The 17,801-nt window shown below is 50.2% G+C and overlaps 6 protein-coding genes across 6 annotated transcripts; 3 read left to right on the top strand and 3 right to left on the bottom strand.

Moving 5' to 3' along the window:
- Window positions 1–390: 390 nt before the first annotated feature.
- Window positions 391–4,792, top strand: VC83_03048 (uncharacterized protein; the record flags this gene model as incomplete). The annotated part of the gene is made up of 5 exons (XM_024466697.1): window positions 391–468; window positions 525–2,653; window positions 2,707–2,897; window positions 2,954–4,024; window positions 4,071–4,792. Exons 1-5 carry the CDS (start codon window positions 460–462, stop codon window positions 4,790–4,792), a joined length of 4,122 nt encoding a protein of 1,373 aa, XP_024325200.1. The 5' UTR covers window positions 391–459.
- Window positions 4,793–5,318: 526 nt separating this feature from the next.
- VC83_03047 (uncharacterized protein) lies at window positions 5,319–6,623 on the bottom strand (the record flags this gene model as incomplete). Its single annotated transcript, XM_024466696.1, has 2 exons — window positions 5,319–6,493; window positions 6,542–6,623. 2 exons carry the CDS (start codon window positions 6,621–6,623, stop codon window positions 5,319–5,321), a joined length of 1,257 nt encoding a protein of 418 aa, XP_024325207.1.
- Window positions 6,624–7,927: 1,304 nt separating this feature from the next.
- On the bottom strand, window positions 7,928–8,414 carry VC83_03046 (uncharacterized protein; the record flags this gene model as incomplete). The annotated part of the gene is made up of 3 exons (XM_024466695.1): window positions 7,928–8,130; window positions 8,186–8,327; window positions 8,394–8,414. 3 exons carry the CDS (start codon window positions 8,412–8,414, stop codon window positions 7,928–7,930), a joined length of 366 nt encoding a protein of 121 aa, XP_024325206.1.
- Window positions 8,415–8,893: 479 nt separating this feature from the next.
- On the top strand, window positions 8,894–10,000 carry VC83_03045 (uncharacterized protein; the record flags this gene model as incomplete). The annotated part of the gene is made up of 1 exon (XM_024466694.1): window positions 8,894–10,000. The coding sequence occupies one exon, from the start codon at window positions 8,894–8,896 to the stop codon at window positions 9,998–10,000; it is 1,107 nt and encodes a 368-aa protein (XP_024325205.1).
- A 687-nt stretch (window positions 10,001–10,687) lies between these two features.
- VC83_03044 (uncharacterized protein) lies at window positions 10,688–12,661 on the top strand (the record flags this gene model as incomplete). The annotated part of the gene is made up of 1 exon (XM_024466693.1): window positions 10,688–12,661. One exon carries the CDS (start codon window positions 10,688–10,690, stop codon window positions 12,659–12,661), a length of 1,974 nt encoding a protein of 657 aa, XP_024325204.1.
- A 138-nt stretch (window positions 12,662–12,799) lies between these two features.
- VC83_03043 (uncharacterized protein) lies at window positions 12,800–14,395 on the bottom strand (the record flags this gene model as incomplete). Its single annotated transcript, XM_024466692.1, has 2 exons — window positions 12,800–13,886; window positions 13,938–14,395. The coding sequence occupies 2 exons, from the start codon at window positions 14,393–14,395 to the stop codon at window positions 12,800–12,802; spliced, it is 1,545 nt and encodes a 514-aa protein (XP_024325203.1).
- Between the last annotated feature and the right edge of the window lie 3,406 nt (window positions 14,396–17,801).

Here is a 17,801-nt window from a genome sequence, read left to right as displayed (position 1 = left end):
TGATGCCTCGTGATGCTGCTGGATGGAGCGTGCTGGCCGATCCCGTTTCTGGGCTAGGGAGGGAGGGAGGGGAGGGAAAGGAGCGAGAGGGGAGGGAGGGGAGGGAGGGGAGGGAGGGGAGAGAGTGTGTGTCGCCTTACCCGTTCATCCGATGCCATTGTATGCCTAGTGTTTCTATTCATCGCCTAGTGTTTCTATTCATCCAGCCTGTTGGTCGTAGCCTTGCATTGCCGCTGTAAAAAACGTTGCAATAATAATAATAAAAATCGTCCCATGGTCACGTGATATCGAAATGTGATAGGGAGCTCGGACGTTGGCGCTAGAGGAAGTAAGGAAGGCGGTGGCGCAATCTGGGATTCTGCCCATTCACCCCAAATTATTCCTGCAATAGTAAATGGTCGTACCGCTCTAGAAGCTTGCACCTGCCAGCTTCCCTCTTCCAACGGTGGACCTTTGACAATGACAATGGTACGTACCCCACTATACCAGGCTTGCGGGGATATTGCTGATAGATGATATTGAAGGCGAAAGAGGCGCAGACGAAGCTCGCAGAGCTCGAGAAGGAAGACGCTCCTATCGCGGAGCAACTCGAGCAGGCGGGCCAGTTCGCTGGCATCGAGTGGCTCGATTTCCTGCAGACGGCTATCACGACGCCGGGGGAGGCGAGGACGGGCAATTTTCACGGCAGGGAGGAGTGGGTGCTGAGATGGCTGCTGAAGAAGTTGGGGAGTGAGGAGGCTAGACGTTGTCCACAGGCGTGGAGACTGCTGAGGTGTCTCGTGCAGAGGGTGCCGGTGCCGACGGCGGCGAGGTGTTTGAATGAGCGGAAGGGGGTGGGGATGTTGAGGTTGGGTTCTGAGGAGGCGGTTGGGAGGAGGAAGATGGAGAGGAAGGAAGAGGAGGTGCTTAAGGCTGATAAATCGGGGTCGAGGAAGAGGAAGAGGGGAGAGGAAGTTGTGACGAATGGGAATATTGAGGAGGAGACTTATGATGTTGCGGAGGCGATGCACGAGGTTCTCGAGCAGATTGTGGGGCTTGCGACGCCGGAGGAACAACTGGAGGGCGAAGCTTTTGCGGCTGAGTACATGAAGTCCGTGACCAGGCTTGCTCCTGAGGAATCGGCGAAGCTGCTTGGGTCATGGCTCGAGTTGTGTCGGCTTACCCGAGATAGGGGTGATGAGGCGCAACTTGCTGCGTGGCTTACTCCATTCATCGAGACATGGAAGGCGCGCATGGATGGCGGTGATGATAGCCTCCTATTCTCGACGCACTGTCTGGAGCCGTTGCTAAACCTATCCTCGTCCCCGGAGCTCCTTCCGCAGTGGCAAACACAGCTTGAGCAGCTTCTGAGCCGCAACATCATCCTACCGGCAAGAAACGCCTATACAGCCTCCAAGACAACGGATGTCCTCGCATCGTTCGTCACCAACGCTGTGGCCGCGAGACCCGATTTGGCGCCCGTCCTTTTCGAAAACGCGATTCACAGCTTACAACCAAATAGTACGCATCGCAGCCGCACCCAGGATGCCGCATGGCTACAGGCCCTCTTCAGGGTCCTCTCTGATGCTTGCCCAACTGACCAAAGGGAGGTCAAGAATGGAGCTATTAACAAGATGATGAAGATGTGCTTAGAGCACAAGATTCCGCTGGACATTGATCTTTTGCGGTCTATTACTTGGGAGTGTGGGCTTCATAGTGAAGGAACGGATGAGGAGATCATCGCCACAGTGATCGCTTTGGATGGCCTCGTCTTCACCATCCCGAATGTCGTCGAGAAGGATCTACTCAAAGAGCTATTATCGCGTATCACCCTCCTGTCAACAACACCAGAGTGGCCTGATAAGGCAGATACATATGTTGACAAGATCCTCGTGCCACTGATGGGCGATTTCGCCAAGGCTCGTGATCTGACGGGCTTTATCAACCATTGGTACGAACAGCTTGTTGCATTTGATTCTATCATTTCAGAGCGCCCATCAAAACATGAGTTGGGTCATTTCGGGGCTTGGGAGGATGATGCACTCCTCGCAAAGCTGAAGGAAATCATGGAGGCTTCTTTGACTTCGGAGCAGATCAAGTCTGTTCTAGATGGAATCCGGGAGAAGACAGGCAGCCCAGGGCCCGCTCTGGTGATGATGGATGCTGTCGCCGGCGCACTTACCCGCGAAGAAACTGTCGGCACTACAGAACTCCCGCTGTGGGCCTTTTCCTGGGCTATGGCACATAAGGATGTCCCAGAACGTTATAAGCTCCGACAACCGCAAATCCTGACGCACATTATGGACGCGACCTCTCTGACGGCCTTCCAAAAGCAGTGGGGTAGCGAAGCAGACATGGCCAATCATGTATCTAATGCACGCATCATTGTAACAACGTCCAACTCGCTCGTCGAGCTATTCAGGAGCGCAGCCTCGCAGCATACTTTGCTATCGTTGGTGAACAAGGAATTGGCCAATGAAAAGCTTGTTCTGGCTATGAACGATGTAACGCAGTCTTTCTTTAAGGAGGATGCGATTCCGTGGTTTGCACCCAGCGGGAAGGGGTCGAAGAAGAAGGACGCAGCGAGGCGTTCTATTGCTATCAAGCTTCAAACCCCCGATACTGCATTCGCCCTTGCCAAGATCATCCTCGTCGATTATCCGAAGCTCATCAAGTACGTTTTATGCTGAATCCCCAGCGTCTCTCTCTCCTGCTAATATTTATTAGGGTTGTCGCGGCTCCGGTTAAAAATGGGGAACCAGTCCTCCAGACCTTGTTCTGGCTCGCATCGATGACGACCCCTTTCAGCGCAGAGAACAGCCCCAATGGCTGGCTCCGACGCAACAATGATGCCTTCCCTGGGCTCTGGCGGACGATGTTGAAGAACGATGACATTCTGGATGATCAGGAGTTAATTGGTATGCACCCGGCAAATATGTTGGACGAAGCACGAAGCTAATCATACTATTTATAGAAATCATCATTGATATCATATTGAAGAGCGGCACTCATGAAAGCAATCCGATCGAAAGCCGGTCGTCATGCAACGGCTTCGCGATCGAATGCCTAAACAGCCTGCCCATCGAAGTATTCAAGAGGAGCATCAGGGAGCGCGTGCTCAAGGCCTGGCCACCAGCGGCGCCAGAACCATCACTCAATGATACCAAGACATTAGCTTATCGAATGAGCAATATTGACGCCGCCGTCATCAGTCTGAAGATGAAGATGATGGAAAGACCTACCATTTATGAGGGGTTCACTTATAAAGATCTTGATTCTATTTCGCAAGCTATTTCGGAACTGAGTCCGGGTCCGAGGGCGCCTCTTGATGCCTTTGCCGAGTATGCTCGACGAACGCTTGGGCATATCGGTGACACCATTGGCCAAGCCAAAAGTGACACCTTTGTTAGGGACATGTTGACTGAACTACGTCTCCGTGGCCCTGATGATAGCAGCAAGTCCACAATTGGCTGTGGACGAATCCAACTGGCTGTAGTCTTCTTATCTTTCCTCGCCTCAAACGAGTCGAGGGTGCTGAAAGTTGAAGGGGTGACCGCCGAGAAGATTTCGGAAATCAAGACAGCGTTCAGAGACGAATTCGTATCAAACCTGAGGCGCTTGGTGCAGAAGCCTTCCAAGCTGAAGAGAGAGACAGATGAGCGCTCCATGTCGCTTTACAGCACCATCCGCGCTCTAGAGAACCCGGTATTGGAGGTGGGCCCGCGCTCGCTACCCCATCTCTACGACGACGCAACCACTTGCGCAAAGGATGTGGAAGAGAGGAATCCGGCTCTTGCGTCCCAGATCAAGACATTCTTCATCACGCACACCGCCGAGCCCTCGAAGGTCGAGGAGTCTGACCTGTTCGACGAAGATGTCACAACCTCTGCTGGTAGAGTCGCTATCATGAGAGCCATGCAGGCAAAGACCGCAACGATGGGTGAGAGCGAGAAGCGTGATCTAGTGGTACGAGGCCTACTCCCCGGTAGCGCACAGAACCTCGACAAGCTGTTAGCCATACACTACGTGCTCGAGTCGTGCGAAGGTCAGTCCACCCCCCCCCACCCCATCCCTCCCTAACACCACCACAGACCAATCCCCCCCCTCCACCGCCGCCGACGCCAAAAACTCCCTCTCAACAATCTACACCTCCCTAACCAAAACCCTCATCTCCCCCCCATCCCTCCCCCACCTCTCCCTCCTCACCTCCATCCTCTCACACACCCTCCGCACAAAACCGCGCTGCATAACCCAACACGCTATCGAAAGCACCCTCGCTGCCATCCCCGCGCACCTCTCGCGCCCCCGATTCTCACCGGCGCGGACACACACGCACTTAACCTCCCTCCTGGGTGTCCTCCTCACTACGCACCGGTTATCCGTCACCTCGCGCGCGCCGCTACTTAACCTCGCGCTGCTTGCGCTGCTCGCCCCGCTATTCACTGCGGAACTCGGCGCCAAGCATGCGGAGGCTTACACGCGTCTGCTTACCACTATCGCTGACCCGGCCGCCACAGCGGTGCGCGCGTCCACTGCCACCCCGCTCGTCTCGGCGACGGCGAAGGCTAAGCGCCAAGCTGGCGCGCACCTACCTGTTATCGTGGGGGCGTATGTGAAGCTGAGTCTCGATCCGAGTTCTCGGATGCAGCTTGCGGTGCGGGAGGAGCTGAAGAGGGGTCTTTGGACGGTGTTTTCGGCTATGGGTGCGGAGGGACGGAAGGTGTTGGGAGAGGAGATGGATAGGAGTGGGAGGGATGTGCTGAGGGGGTTGATTGGGGAATGGGTTCGGTTCGGGAAGTGGAAGGGGAATTAGGGGGATGTTGGACTGGCGTAGATATTGCTTGCTTATCTTTTATTTATTTATTGGACTGGATCTAATTTAAGGAAATGGTCTCATATAGGATATAAATAATATGGTTATGCTATCTCTACTATCCCCGCTGTTTTTACTGCTTCTTTCAGTTCTGGTGAGCGATCCTGCCAAGCTCTGGCAATACTTTTGCGGGTCGTTACAATCATACAAGGGGGAATAGTATATGATGTGAGTATTGTAAAATAGTTAGTGGGTGAGAATTCGAGTATATCGCTAGGCGCATACACTATATCAATAGCAATAGGAAATAGGTTGGTAAAAGGAGATTTTATTTGAAAACGCTTATCTGTAATGCTGTTAATGCTACAGTGCATCTTATCCCTTACTTATTGCTGTCGAGGCCAATCTAAACAGGCCCACGCATCCATCAGTGCGCGCCAAAGGTAATAACCCAACTCCATGCTGCTCATAACTCTGTATGTGCCACCCCATCCGACTTCCCAAATACCATCTTCCATCTTCTTTCTCATAAACAACACCACTTCCTTTTCCTTCCTGATCTGTCTCCTTCTTCATCGTTCTCAGGAGTCTCAGTGGGCTTTCCCGGTTCACCAGAGGCGTCAGGCTCGACAAGCTCAACAGGATCGGTAGGCTTTACTGGTTCACCAGAGGCGCCAGGGTCAACAGGCTCAGCAACAGGCTCAGTAGGTTTTCCCGGTTCATCAGAGGCGCCAGGCTCGACAGGCTCAACAGGTTCGACAGGCGCCGGATCCTTAGAAGGGGTTCCAGGCTCAGCGGGCGCTGAAAACATAGCAGGGCCTTGAGGCCCACGAGATATCTGAGACCCAGGAGGAATCACGGGCCCTGCAGGAGCCGGAGAGTCAGGAGGGATCAGAGATCTAACAGTTGGCCATTTCGGAGGTTCTTCGCCGGATTGTTCTCTCGACCTCCTTTCATCAGACTTTCGCTTCTCGTCCCTTCTCCTTTCCTCCGACCTCCGGAGCGACGTTTGTGCTTCGGAACTCGGGTCGAAGTGTCTCAAATCAGGTTCCCTGCTCGGCGGCTGGCCCTCCGGTCCGGCCTCCTCAGCAGCCTTGGCCTTATGGTAGGCTGCTTTATTCTCTGCGATTTCTGCAAAATCTTTAACGCGCACTTTGTCCCACCTGCGTGGCCTTGATTGCTCTTTAGCTCTCCTTTCTTCTATTTCATTTCTGGGTTTCGCCGGCTTTATTGGACCCATTCCAGGGAATCGAGCAAGCAGAATCGGATCGTGAGCCACCACCAGCATAGTTGGTGCTGCCGAAGGGTTCTCATTATAGGCTACCACTCTCCGATAATAATCTCGATATACATCCACAGCCTCAGCAGCTACAGCCTCCTCCTGAGATGAGCACTCTGTCCTCCTCCTACTGGGACCTGCACGGTTCTCCACGTCAACGCCGGGGTTGGAGGTTACGATATCCCGCGCTGCTTCCGTAGATGTTCCGACGATGTCGTCCGCCTCTTCAGTTGCTGGCACGCCCGGTCCACTGCTACCGATATTAGGATGGTGCATTTCTTCCACAGTGCCCTCCACTACTTCATCACTTCCTCGGCTCCTGAGTGAACGGTTCAACTCCCGGGACATTGCCTTCATATCCCGAAACACGTTTTTCATTTTTCGTGTCCCACGGCCTGGTCTATTACGAGTCGGTTTCTGGTCTACCAACGAGTCAGTAACAGAGTCTGGATCGTCCATGATTGCCTTACCGTCACCCTTGTCCGACCCCCCCGCGCCAGTTCCCAGGTTGCCCATGCCACCATCCCCAGGATTGTTCGAAGCCGCACTCATCGTGGGTTAATATTTCGCGCGCGGTTCTGTTTGAGTTCCTCAACCACTATATCCGCAGGCTCGATGGGTCTTCCCTCTGGCAGCTTAGTATAGTCACTATCGGATTCTCGCTTTATGAAAGGGCCCCGTTTGCAGATTGTTGAAAAAGATGCTGGGGAACTTGTTTGAATCTTCGTTCTTTGTGTTCTCTCAGCTCAGTGGATTGCACCATCAATGGAGGGAGATGTTGGGTTTTCGGCAGCTACGGCCATACTAGTCGTAGTGGATGCTGCATCATTCGCTCCTTCTCCTTTGCATCCATCGAGACATCACTAACTCCTAGCCGGTCACCGAGCCCGCCTCGCGCGCCTTCCGCTCAGCTACACCAATATCAGACGCTCCTCCCGCTGCCACCACTTGGGTCTGGGTGTTCTGAAATCAATCTACTCAAGCGCGAGCCACTCACCACCCAAGGAGCTGCTCTTGTGACTCATTTTCGCTTTCTTCGTAGGTGGAAGCATCGAGCTCTGCTTGTTTCTCATGGTCGAGGTAGTTTTCCCAATTGCTCAGCCCGCTCAGAGGTCATTGGGAGATCCATGGGATCGCAGTCATACAGGGGCATTTGCGAGAGTGCTGCGAGTATTAGATTGGCAGCTTGAAGTACGGTAATGAAGATGAGATGCTGAAGGGGTGTTGGTAACCTACCCAGTTCTGGCAAGGCTTGGTGGGTGATCGGTTCGGTGAAGCTTGTGAGATCGTACACAACGGTTCAATTATGAACATCGGCTAATGTTGAACAACTGGAGGTATAAGGATCCCATGTACTCCCATCCACCCTGGATAAATCTGCTCGCCAAGTCCACAGAAGTTTTGGTCCATCAGAATTTCCTTCTTCATGTCTGCACACTCTTCCCAGTCCACGCGACAATACGATGAAGGGACCAAGGTTGCTCATCGTTGGTCAAGTAGCTCCTTCCTCGCAAAGCTTACTCATAGCCAAAGAAGGTGCAATAAAAACATTTCTTGTATTGCCTCATGGGAATCATCAAAAAACAGAAACGTCGACTGAGACATCATAAGGTCGTAACTGCTTCTCAATAAACGATAATAAACAATAACCAATGCGTAACTAGGGAATCTTTCTTTTGATTATAGTCGCTGTTTATACGTAATCCTTCTGCAGTCCCTATTCGGACTTTTAGATGGAATAGGTAGCCATAAAGAAATATAAATGCTCTTACATGTCTCATAACACCTCATAATGCCCCATGGCAAAAATACGAACTTCAGCGGCCGCACTCGTTTGTTGATAATTATATCTAGCCCTAACCTTCGTCTGGTTTTGGTGTGTCTTCATCTGTACTCCTGCTTCTACATTGTTCTTTTAAGAACTCTTCAACTTGGACGTCATTTGCGGGCCTTGTTAGAGGCTTCCCAACATCTTCAACCTTCGCTTCGCTCGTTGATGCCCCGTGCTTGCCTTGGATTGCAGATTGGACTATCGAAACCCCAGGAATGTAGGACGCCGCTGTGTTGGTGGTCAGCACATATACAGCTATCGTTCCACCTGTGGGTTTAGTTACCTTTTTCTACAATGCTTTCTTCCCGACTCCTTCGTTCATTTGTTGCAGCCCCATCTAACTGCTTCTTATAGTCCTTGTCTTGCGACGGAAGTCTTCGAGAACCGTCTAGGGGTTCTTCTTGTCTCCATTTCGAGGCGCTCTTCTACGGATCAAGTATTTCAGCAACAGTATGGGTAGCTTCCGATGCAGTAGACCTAAGGCACTCGACGGTGCATGGCTGGCGGGACATTTTCGGACTCTGTAGAGCCAACAGATTAGCAACCGGTCTTGGTGGGAGTCATCGCTACTCACATTTCACACGTTGCTCTGCACGGTATAATTAAGAGGTAGCAACTGTCCTTCACTGCATGGAAGATACACCTCGAGCTTCGCTGGAGGTGACGTCACATATAGGATTGAGACCGGTCATGGTCGTAAAGATCCAAACCCACCTGGCTTTTTGCAAGAATGTATATTTACCTGAAATGAAGTTTCAATATAGCTAGAACACACCTGTAGCCACAATAGCAACGACGAGTATGCCATCTAAAGGCTGATGGACCCCTTTGTGGTTTGGTGCAGCTGCGATGCAACCAATGACGTTGGTATCTGGCGATAACAAATAGATTAGATAAGATCCTATCGAGATCAACTTCCCCCGCCAAAGTTCCCCCACCAAGTTCCACGGCTGAAGATCTTTCTACATCAGTATACTCTGAGCAACTTACAATGGCGCCCATCCCCATAACTCTCGTGACGGGGTTCCTAGGAAGTGGCAAAACCACGCTACTTCTCTCCCTGATCCCCCAGCTCAAAGCTCTCAACCCCGACTACAAGCTGGCGCTGCTCAAGAACGAGTTCGGCGATCTAGCAATCGACTCGCAGCTCGCCTCTTCCAATGCAATCTCTGGCGTCCGGGAAATGCTGAATGGCTGCATATGCTGCAACCTTGTCGGGCAGCTCGGCCCAGCGCTAGAGGAGCTGCGCGAATCCGTACCAGGCCTTGATCGCGTTGTCATTGAGACTTCTGGCTCTGCTTTTCCCGCGACACTGGCCATGGAGGTGAATAGGCTGGCGCGGGAGACGAAAGGTCGATATGCGCTTGATGGTGTGGTGACCGTCATCGATGTTGAGAACTGGAAGGGCTACGAAGATACGAGTTATACCGCGAAGCTGCAGGCGAAATTCACGGATCTGATTGTGTTTAATAAATGGGAAGCGGCCGGAGAAAGGAGATTCGACGAGTGCCTTGATAGGCTGGGAGATATGGAGGGTGTGGAAGTTGCTTGGGTCAAGAGTGACAAAGGAAGCGTGCCGCAAGGCGTTATATTTGGCATTGATGTTAGCTTGGCAAGGGAGCTCGGTGAGGAGACTTCAGAGCATGCACATAGCCATGGAGGCACGAACAAAGAACATCACCAAAGTGAGGTTGAAGTTCTGTCAGTGACGCTGACATCTGGAGAGAGTGATACAACTGTGGACACAATTAATCTCACGAAATTACTGCAAAGAGCGCCGAAGGATGAAGTATACCGCATAAAGGCACTTTTTACTGCAGCCAGGCCAATTCCCGGATCTGATGCGGATGTTGCGGTCACCGAAGCAGCAAGTGGGCCATCAAGATACATTCTCAACTGGGCTTTTGGGAGGTGGACATGCACACCAGTACCAGAAGGGGTCGATGAACACGAATCTAGTGACGGCGTTATACTTCGCATGACCATCATTTTAGCGAGATATGAGAGTACGAAATGGAAGAAGAGGATAGAAAACGATGGGTTTGTTGGCTTGGAAGGGCAAGATAAGGGGTTATTAAAGGTTGAGAAGATTGCTTGATACATTAACGACATAGAAGCGAGACAGATTCTCGACTTCAAAGAACGGGGCGCAGAGGTTTCATACATATATACACGATACTCCACGACCCATGAAAGAAGGGACTTTACATAAACAACATTTATAGACAATGGAATAGTCGCCGCTATCAATACCTACGCCAATGACACACATTTTATATATATATGGCTGAGTTTATAAGGGTTTTTACGGGTGCACCAGCTCGTTCCTGAGCATGCAGCATACCCCCATGTGGTAAGGATGTGGTGCCAATATTATTTCCTGCCACCAATTTCTTTGTTGAAGTTCCAATGGGGCACATGGCAAGACATTTTTATTCATGCGGATATTCGAATCAAAGACGTCTATTTTCAGAACAAACACTTCCAGTCACAACCACAACCACCCGATGTCTTCCAAACAATGTGTATAAGGGACGAGACAAACATCAGACAATGGCCCTTTGATTCTTTGCAGAAAAAGCACAAAGACCTTCAAGTTTGATTCCTTTCTTTTATAGTCACCAAGTCTTCTTTTTGTCCTTTTCTCATCCCCCGTTTCCTTATATAATGACCGTTTCCTGTTCTGCGCTTCCACAGAAGTTCTTGCGAAATAAAACCTAACAATAATCACAACACATCACTTTACACCAAAGCCGCATATCTCAACTGAGAAAACGTGGAAAAAATGTCATCAAAATTAAAAAATCATAGTGCGTCATATGGGAGTGGCAGGGCCGAACCTGGTCCTGGCTCGGCTACACAGTTGGCTAGAGACTACCTTCGAGAAAGATTATATGGAAATTCCAAACAAGGGTTCATCGATATGAAGCCATATCCCTCGCAAATCATACAAGTAGGGTCAAAAAGACGATTCAGGACTCATAAAAATTCCCTGCGAGATGACCTATGGCCAGGAGTCATTCAAGCAGAGAAGCAGGCTGAGAAGGAGAGAGGTAGAAGACGGCACAAGCAAAGACGAAGGCCATCTGACCTGACTCTGCCACCCAGCAATGCCATATTCCAAAGCCCGCCAGGCAATTACCCAGGCGGCTCACGGGAGTCCTCAGCCCCGAGGTTACCGGGTGGTGGTAGTTTCGGGCGCGAGAACCACTCCGGGGCAGGGGGCGGCTCTCCCAGAAGATATTCATTATATCCAAATGGGGATGAGCCTTCTGTCGCAGACATGCGCCAAAAACACGCGGCAATCGTCTTGGGAGAATTGGAGCGTGTCATTCCCCCATCCAAGTCTGTGTTGGAAAACCTTCGGGCATCAGCAAGACCGCATCCACTTACCTGGGCCACCATATCTGGGCCCATTGGCACATCCTTCTGGAACCCCCCCGAGATCTCCCCTCCCAATTTTTCCTCTTCTGTATCCCCACAACACAAATACACATCCATACCTCCCTATTCCCACAACAGCGCAAACCGCCTTGCAGTCCCTCATCACCCTGCACTTTCGAACAATGCAAATTCAGCCGGCCTCCCCGAGGGTGGTCACCGCCGTTCCGCCCTCTCAAGCCTAGCTTTCTCCGCCGACCTCCTCGATTCGACAAGGAGAACGATTACCTCCGCCATCCGCCGCAGTGCCGAGAAGACAGTTCATAGCTTCTCCCATCGCGGCAACGATGCCATCTACCCCGACGATGATGACGAAAGCTTCTACTGCATAGGGGAGCCTCTTCCACCACCCTTCCATCATACAGAAACAATTCTAAGCCCCGTTTCTAGTTTCACGTCCTCAATCCACAGTTCCGATCTCTGCCTCGATTCCTCCGGGGTTGCTTGCAGAAGACGACCGATCCCGGAGAATAAGGGTGTGTGGATGGATGCAGAGGTTGTGTGCAGGTTGTGCAAGAGGAAATGCCCAGCAGGGCCAAGAGGATTGTGCTCAAACTGCGAGGAAGAATTCAAGAGGCCTGTCACGAGGTACGTAGACTTCCCCTTTGATGGAGAGATCGAGCCGATACTACCGCTGAGGATTGTGAAGGTAGCTGCTAAAAACTGTGGGTTTGAAAACAACACTAACCAACTGCCAACTCCAAACAGTGCAACAAAACCCAGGAAGCCAGTGAGTATATTTGGTCAAGACCCCGGCCCGGCGCCGACGATTCCGCTGCCGCAAATACCGACCAAGAACGCGAAGGCGCAGACCAGTGAAAGTGCCCTTGAGCTACGACTTCCATCCGTGGAGCACCGTGCGAGAGTGGACGAGTCGCCAGTATATACGAGCCAGGAGGCCGAGGTGCAGAGCGTGTTACAAACTGCGATGTCTCTGCGCACTAAAAATCGCCTCGTGAGGAGAAAGAATCTAGAATCGACGCCGAGGGGGCCGCAAGACGAGTGGAACCCCTCCGATCTGCGCGTGGCATACAATAACACGGCCGAAACCGCGCTTTCTGATAATGTTGCGCGAGAAGAGAAACCAAAGGAAACCATACCGACGATAGTGGGCGACGAGGATTTGGCGGGGAGAGGAAGGCGGGGGTCATTGATTAGGGGATCCGATAACAGAAGGCGGCCGAATTCGCGTGGAGAAGAAGCCAAACACGACCAAGGGATAGTGAGGAGGGATACATCGTTCTATAGCTTTTATGATGAGATTTTAAAGGATGCAAAGGAGAGGCCTGCGAGGAGGCGGGATGATGGACGTGGTTGAACAAGTAGTATATATTGACAATAAGCGAATTTATTCATATTTGCTATAAATACCTCAAATGAGAAATAGATTTTGAAGACTGTCCTTTTACCTAGGTGACTGTTATTCAAAACCTTATCCAGACTTTATACTGGCCGTCTAATCTTTATTCCTCCCCCTTATCTTCCCAAGCCGCGCGCGGGTGTACTCGTCCATCTCCGACCCCGCGGGGTTATCACTCCACTTCCAAAAGTTGCTCTCTTCATGCGTCTTATCGATCCTGTCACGCTGGTACTCCCCATAATCCTCCTCATCCTCGTCCACCTCACCTACGTCCTCAACCACAAATGACGTCCCTGTCGCCGGTCCATACCCGTACGGGAAATACTTCGAGGCCTTGGCGACCAGCGCCTCCTTCGCCCGCTGCCTATCCCCAGGCGCCATCGGCTCGTTCAAGAGCTTCGGGTGCTGTTTTGCCTTTGCTACAAAGCTTGCCTTGTCCTCGAGTATATCCGCGAAGAAATGCCTGCTATCTACTCCCCAGTCAAGGTGAATTACGTAGCACGGCAGTATTTGGGCGCTGTTGAATACGACGTATTCGTACCCATTGCCGACGTGGCTATGGGCGCCTGGATATGGCTCACTCCGCGTCCACCACTGGTCGTCATGGAGCATCTGTGCCGAGCGGCCCATGAGCGTTGCGCAGACGAGCAGCTTCAAGCCCCAGAAGCCGTCTGGTGCAGTGGGTTGAGCCTCGGAGCCGGAATAGGAGAGAGAGAACTCGGCCGAAGGAGAGGAGTAGATACCGCGGCCGTAGGTACTTCCGCAGCGCACGGGAAGCGCTTCGCCGCTCGTGGGGTTTATGGCGCCCGGCGCGAGAAAACCGTTCTGTACGATGGAGGGGACGAAACTGTTGCTGGTGCCGTGGAAGGTAAGTTTCGGAGCGGCGATATGCTCGACTAGCTCCTCGACCGTGTCACGCCTAGTGTTTTTATTCTTGTAGATGCAGGCCATGAGCTCAGCCCGTGGCAGTGCCGAAAGTTGGTCGCGGATCTCGTTTTGGCGTGCTAGAAATTTGGAATAGAGATTATTACGGAGGACGCTCTCCACATGCAGTATCCGGAAGAAAGGGGGGACGAGGGAGCAGATCTCATCTGGCAATTTACCCAGGACATCGGATGCCTTTCTGTCGATGGTGATAGATGATAAGTCGATACCCTTGTCAGAGACTAGGTCATTTTTAAACCTGTTTCTAGGTTAGTTCATAGCTGTCTTAACAATGTTTGATACAGCATACTTGGCACCTGCTCGATCCTCCTCGCTTTCTTCTCGGGGTGCCATAATCGAGTCTCGATAACTCTCGAGGTGCTCAAAGGCCCTCCGGGCCACGTGAAATGCGGTCATTTCAAATTCAAAAACCCCAAAATCACCACTATGAGCTCTTCTGCCCCATCCCTCATAGTTGTTCGTATCTGCATCCCGTGCCACTATCTCCCGTGTTGCATTGCGCAGCTCGTCCACGGCACGACGAGGCAGCGAGATATTCTCAATCTCGACTTGTAGCTGCTCGGCGGGGTATGTTGGCCCGGTGTGCAGCGAGATCGTTAGTTCTGGGTATGATAAGACAAGGATACCAAGGAGGTCTTCGTCGAACCGGTGGGAGGCATCGATCAGGCCGTGTTTAACGAGCTCATCAATCTCGTTGGCGCGGAGGAGACTGAGCTCCACGAGCTCCTCGTCGCTAAATATAGGCATTTGATTTTCAGTATCTGCGCCACAAACGATTTTAAAATGTAGCAATATGTGCTTCAAGAATCACTTTCTTTACCCGCTTGGCCTCAAATATAATATGTGAATAACGAAAGAGATATTGGGACAAAGCCACCTGCCCCCGAAAATGGCCAGTATAAGTGCCATGATCCCATCTCTTTACCTCGACTCGAGTATGACTCTTTGTTGTATTCCATTGCTCAGCCTCGATTTATGCCATTTTGGGGTAGGCGACGTACTCGTGTAGGGTGATGATCGTCGCTACCCCTGTACGTAGTAGAGTAGTCCAATTAGAAGCCCCTATTAATTGAGGAATGTTACGTTGCTCTTCGTGTCCTCGTGTTATTCTCTTTCGCGTCGTATGATTGTTAAAATAATTATGGAAATCCTCTATTAGAGGGTTTCAGCTGGGAGAACATAACATGATTACATACCGTTAGCAGTAAGATCTGCACAACCCCCTCTAGCTCCTGTAATACCCCCATGCCAGCGGGCGCCACCTTGCTGCCAAGCATATGTAAGTATGTCCTCACGTAGCATAATTATGCTCTGTAAGGTCATACCTAGACATGCCTACATGTAGATTAGTGTAAAAAAGTAGAGCCAGCCTTAGCAGAGGCTCTACTCTAACGACGTAAGATAATATATATATTATCTATAGTTATACTCTCTATATACTAACTATGGCTACAAATAATGTGAATTGGGGCTAAGTAACTAGCCCTAGTGACTTCCTTCCACCCTCTCTAAGCCCACTTAGGAACCTATATGCTGATACGGAGGTCGAGTTCAGAAGTCGTGTCCGAGCTAGTAGTGCCAAGCCTTGCATAAAATGGTAATCTTATGAACCCCTCATTTTGTGACTCGTAAACGTGAACGTTCAAATCATGGCGCCAAATACAAGTCTCTCAACTCGGGCTCTTATCGTGACCTTAAAATCCCCTATCGGAGGGAAGACAACAGCTGAAGTAGCTGAGAAGACAGGAGTATCTGCTCGACAGATAAACCGGATTTACACTCGGGCAATTGAGCGTGGTTTCGACCCAAACCACATGCCATTCTCTCTCCAAGATGAATGGCTAGAAGACGCCCCTCGCTCTGGACGCCCTCGAAAACAGACAGAGGAAACAGTCAATCAGGCTGTTTCGAAAGTATGCAGAGATAGATATGGCCGTGAGAAAACTTGCGCTGATATTGCAGGGGAACTTAGTATCAACAGTTTCGATATTTTTTCAACTACCATATGGCGAATCTTGAAAACAGCAGGATATCGGAAAACGAAACCGACGAGGAAGCCTGGATTGATGAAGAGAATGAGAGAACAATGGCTAAAGTGGTGCCTTGACCACAAAGATTGGACACTTGAGGATTGGAAAAATGTCATATGGTCAGATGAAACTTCTGTTGTTTTAAACCATAGACGGGGAGGATATTGGATTTGGCAGAAAGTTGAAGAGGCATTTTTACGATCTTGCATTCGAGAATGGTGGAAGGGATACTCTGAGTTCATGTTTTGGGCATGTTTCTCATATGACAAGAAGGGGCCATGCCACTGTTGGATACCAGAAACCAAACGAGAAAGAGAAGAAGCAGAATTAAAAGTTCAAGAGATGAATAAGGAATTAGAGCCAATTATGCGTGAGCAATGGGAAATTACAAATGGGATTCAACGGATGCGACTACAGAATTTACCAGGACCAAAACCATAGTGGAGATGGAATCAAAAAAACGGAAAATTAACTCGAGGGAAAGGAGGCGGGATAGACTGGTATCACTACCAACAGAAGATTCTCCTTCCAAAGGTATTCCCATTCGCAGAAGAGTGCAGAAAAGACCGGCCACAGACTGTCGTGCAAGAAGACAATACACCGTCACATAGTCACTATATCCAGGAGCGGCTATTCTCAATTCACGATATTAATCGACTATTCTGGTGTGCTAACTCTCCTGACTTAAACATGATTGAACCATGTTGGCCGTGGATGAAGAGAAGAACAACACGAAAAGGGGCACCAAAAAGCCGGCCGCAAGGGGTACAGTCATGGGAGAGCTGTTGGGAGGACGTCCCACAAGCGCAAATCCAGGCGTGGATTGAGAGAATACCCCGCCATATCAAGATAGTTATTGAGCTTGAAGGTGGGAACGAGTATAAGGAGGGCCGAGAGTGAATAATTGTATTAATGCAACGTGGCGTTTTTTAGCGTAGGACATGACTTTTGAACTCGACCTCCGTATTGATGTTGTTAACAACGTTAATATTAGCAACAGTCTATCTCTTACAGCAACACAGAAAGATGAGCTAGTAGCAGTAGGAAGTAGGTAGGAGGAGAGCTCCCTAGAGTATAACACTGTTATTAACAACTAGATCAAAGTCATTAATGATGATGCTAAAGTCCTTTGGTCATGGAAGAAAGCTTAAGGGCTCGTAAACACAGACATAGAGGACCCCTTTCCCTTCGCTAGGATTTGACCTATACATAGTGTAACGATGTATAGTTACTCTCGCGCTACATCCTACTAAGCCAAAAAGACTATAGTATTCTAGCTTAGTGGAATACGCATAACACACTATATATACAATGCACTGTAATGGTTGGCAACCTGTTACACATAGTGTAAGAAGGAGTAGCATATTGTCACCCCCTCCCTAAAGCGCTAGAGAGTAATCACTCTCTCTAACAACGACAACAATGACAATGACAATGACAATGACAACAACGACAACGACAGTAGCAAGGGCAGTAGCAACGCTACCTCTCTTCCTCCTCCCTCTCCTCTTATAGAGAACAACGCCTCCTAATCCAAAACACTAGGTATATCCTCCTCTTCCTAGCACTGTCACCAGTCCTAAATGCAGTCATCCTGATCCTAGTTCTAATCCTAGTCCTAAGCTGTTACAATCGCAGATCACAGCTGTGTAATGGTGGGTGCACCAGATGTGAGAATCTAGCCACCCAAGGAAGGGATGAATTTACTAAGGCAACACACTGTCTTAGAAAACAGAGCCAAAGGGTCGTAGCTTAGACTATTCCACAACGCAGCAATCAGGTGTGTGATGTAGTGAAGTGGTTCAGACAAGTTGCAACAAATGTTGAGTCTGGGAACTCAGGGGTAAGTCAGAGGTTAACACCTCACTGACTTTTCAGAAACAAGGAGTAACAAGATGAATGCTTGGAAGCTTGGAAAAGACATGGAAGTATGTGATAGTCGATTTACTGTATTGTCTGCTTGCCCTTTCTTAAGGAAAGGGCAATCCTATTTATGCCAAAGGAGTGTAGTTCTCTCATTTCCATGACTTTCCATGACTAACCAGGCTTGGTAAATGTATTAGAAATCAAGTGCGACCCACAACTAGCTTGCTAATCATGTAGCGAATGTAAGAGAATCCCAT

The sequence above is a fragment of the Pseudogymnoascus destructans genome (assembly GCF_001641265.1).
Source record: "Pseudogymnoascus destructans isolate 20631-21 unplaced genomic scaffold scaffold_7, whole genome shotgun sequence".
NCBI lineage: Eukaryota > Fungi > Ascomycota > Leotiomycetes > Thelebolales > Thelebolaceae > Pseudogymnoascus > Pseudogymnoascus destructans.
This window is presented reverse-complemented; position numbering and strand designations above follow the sequence as displayed.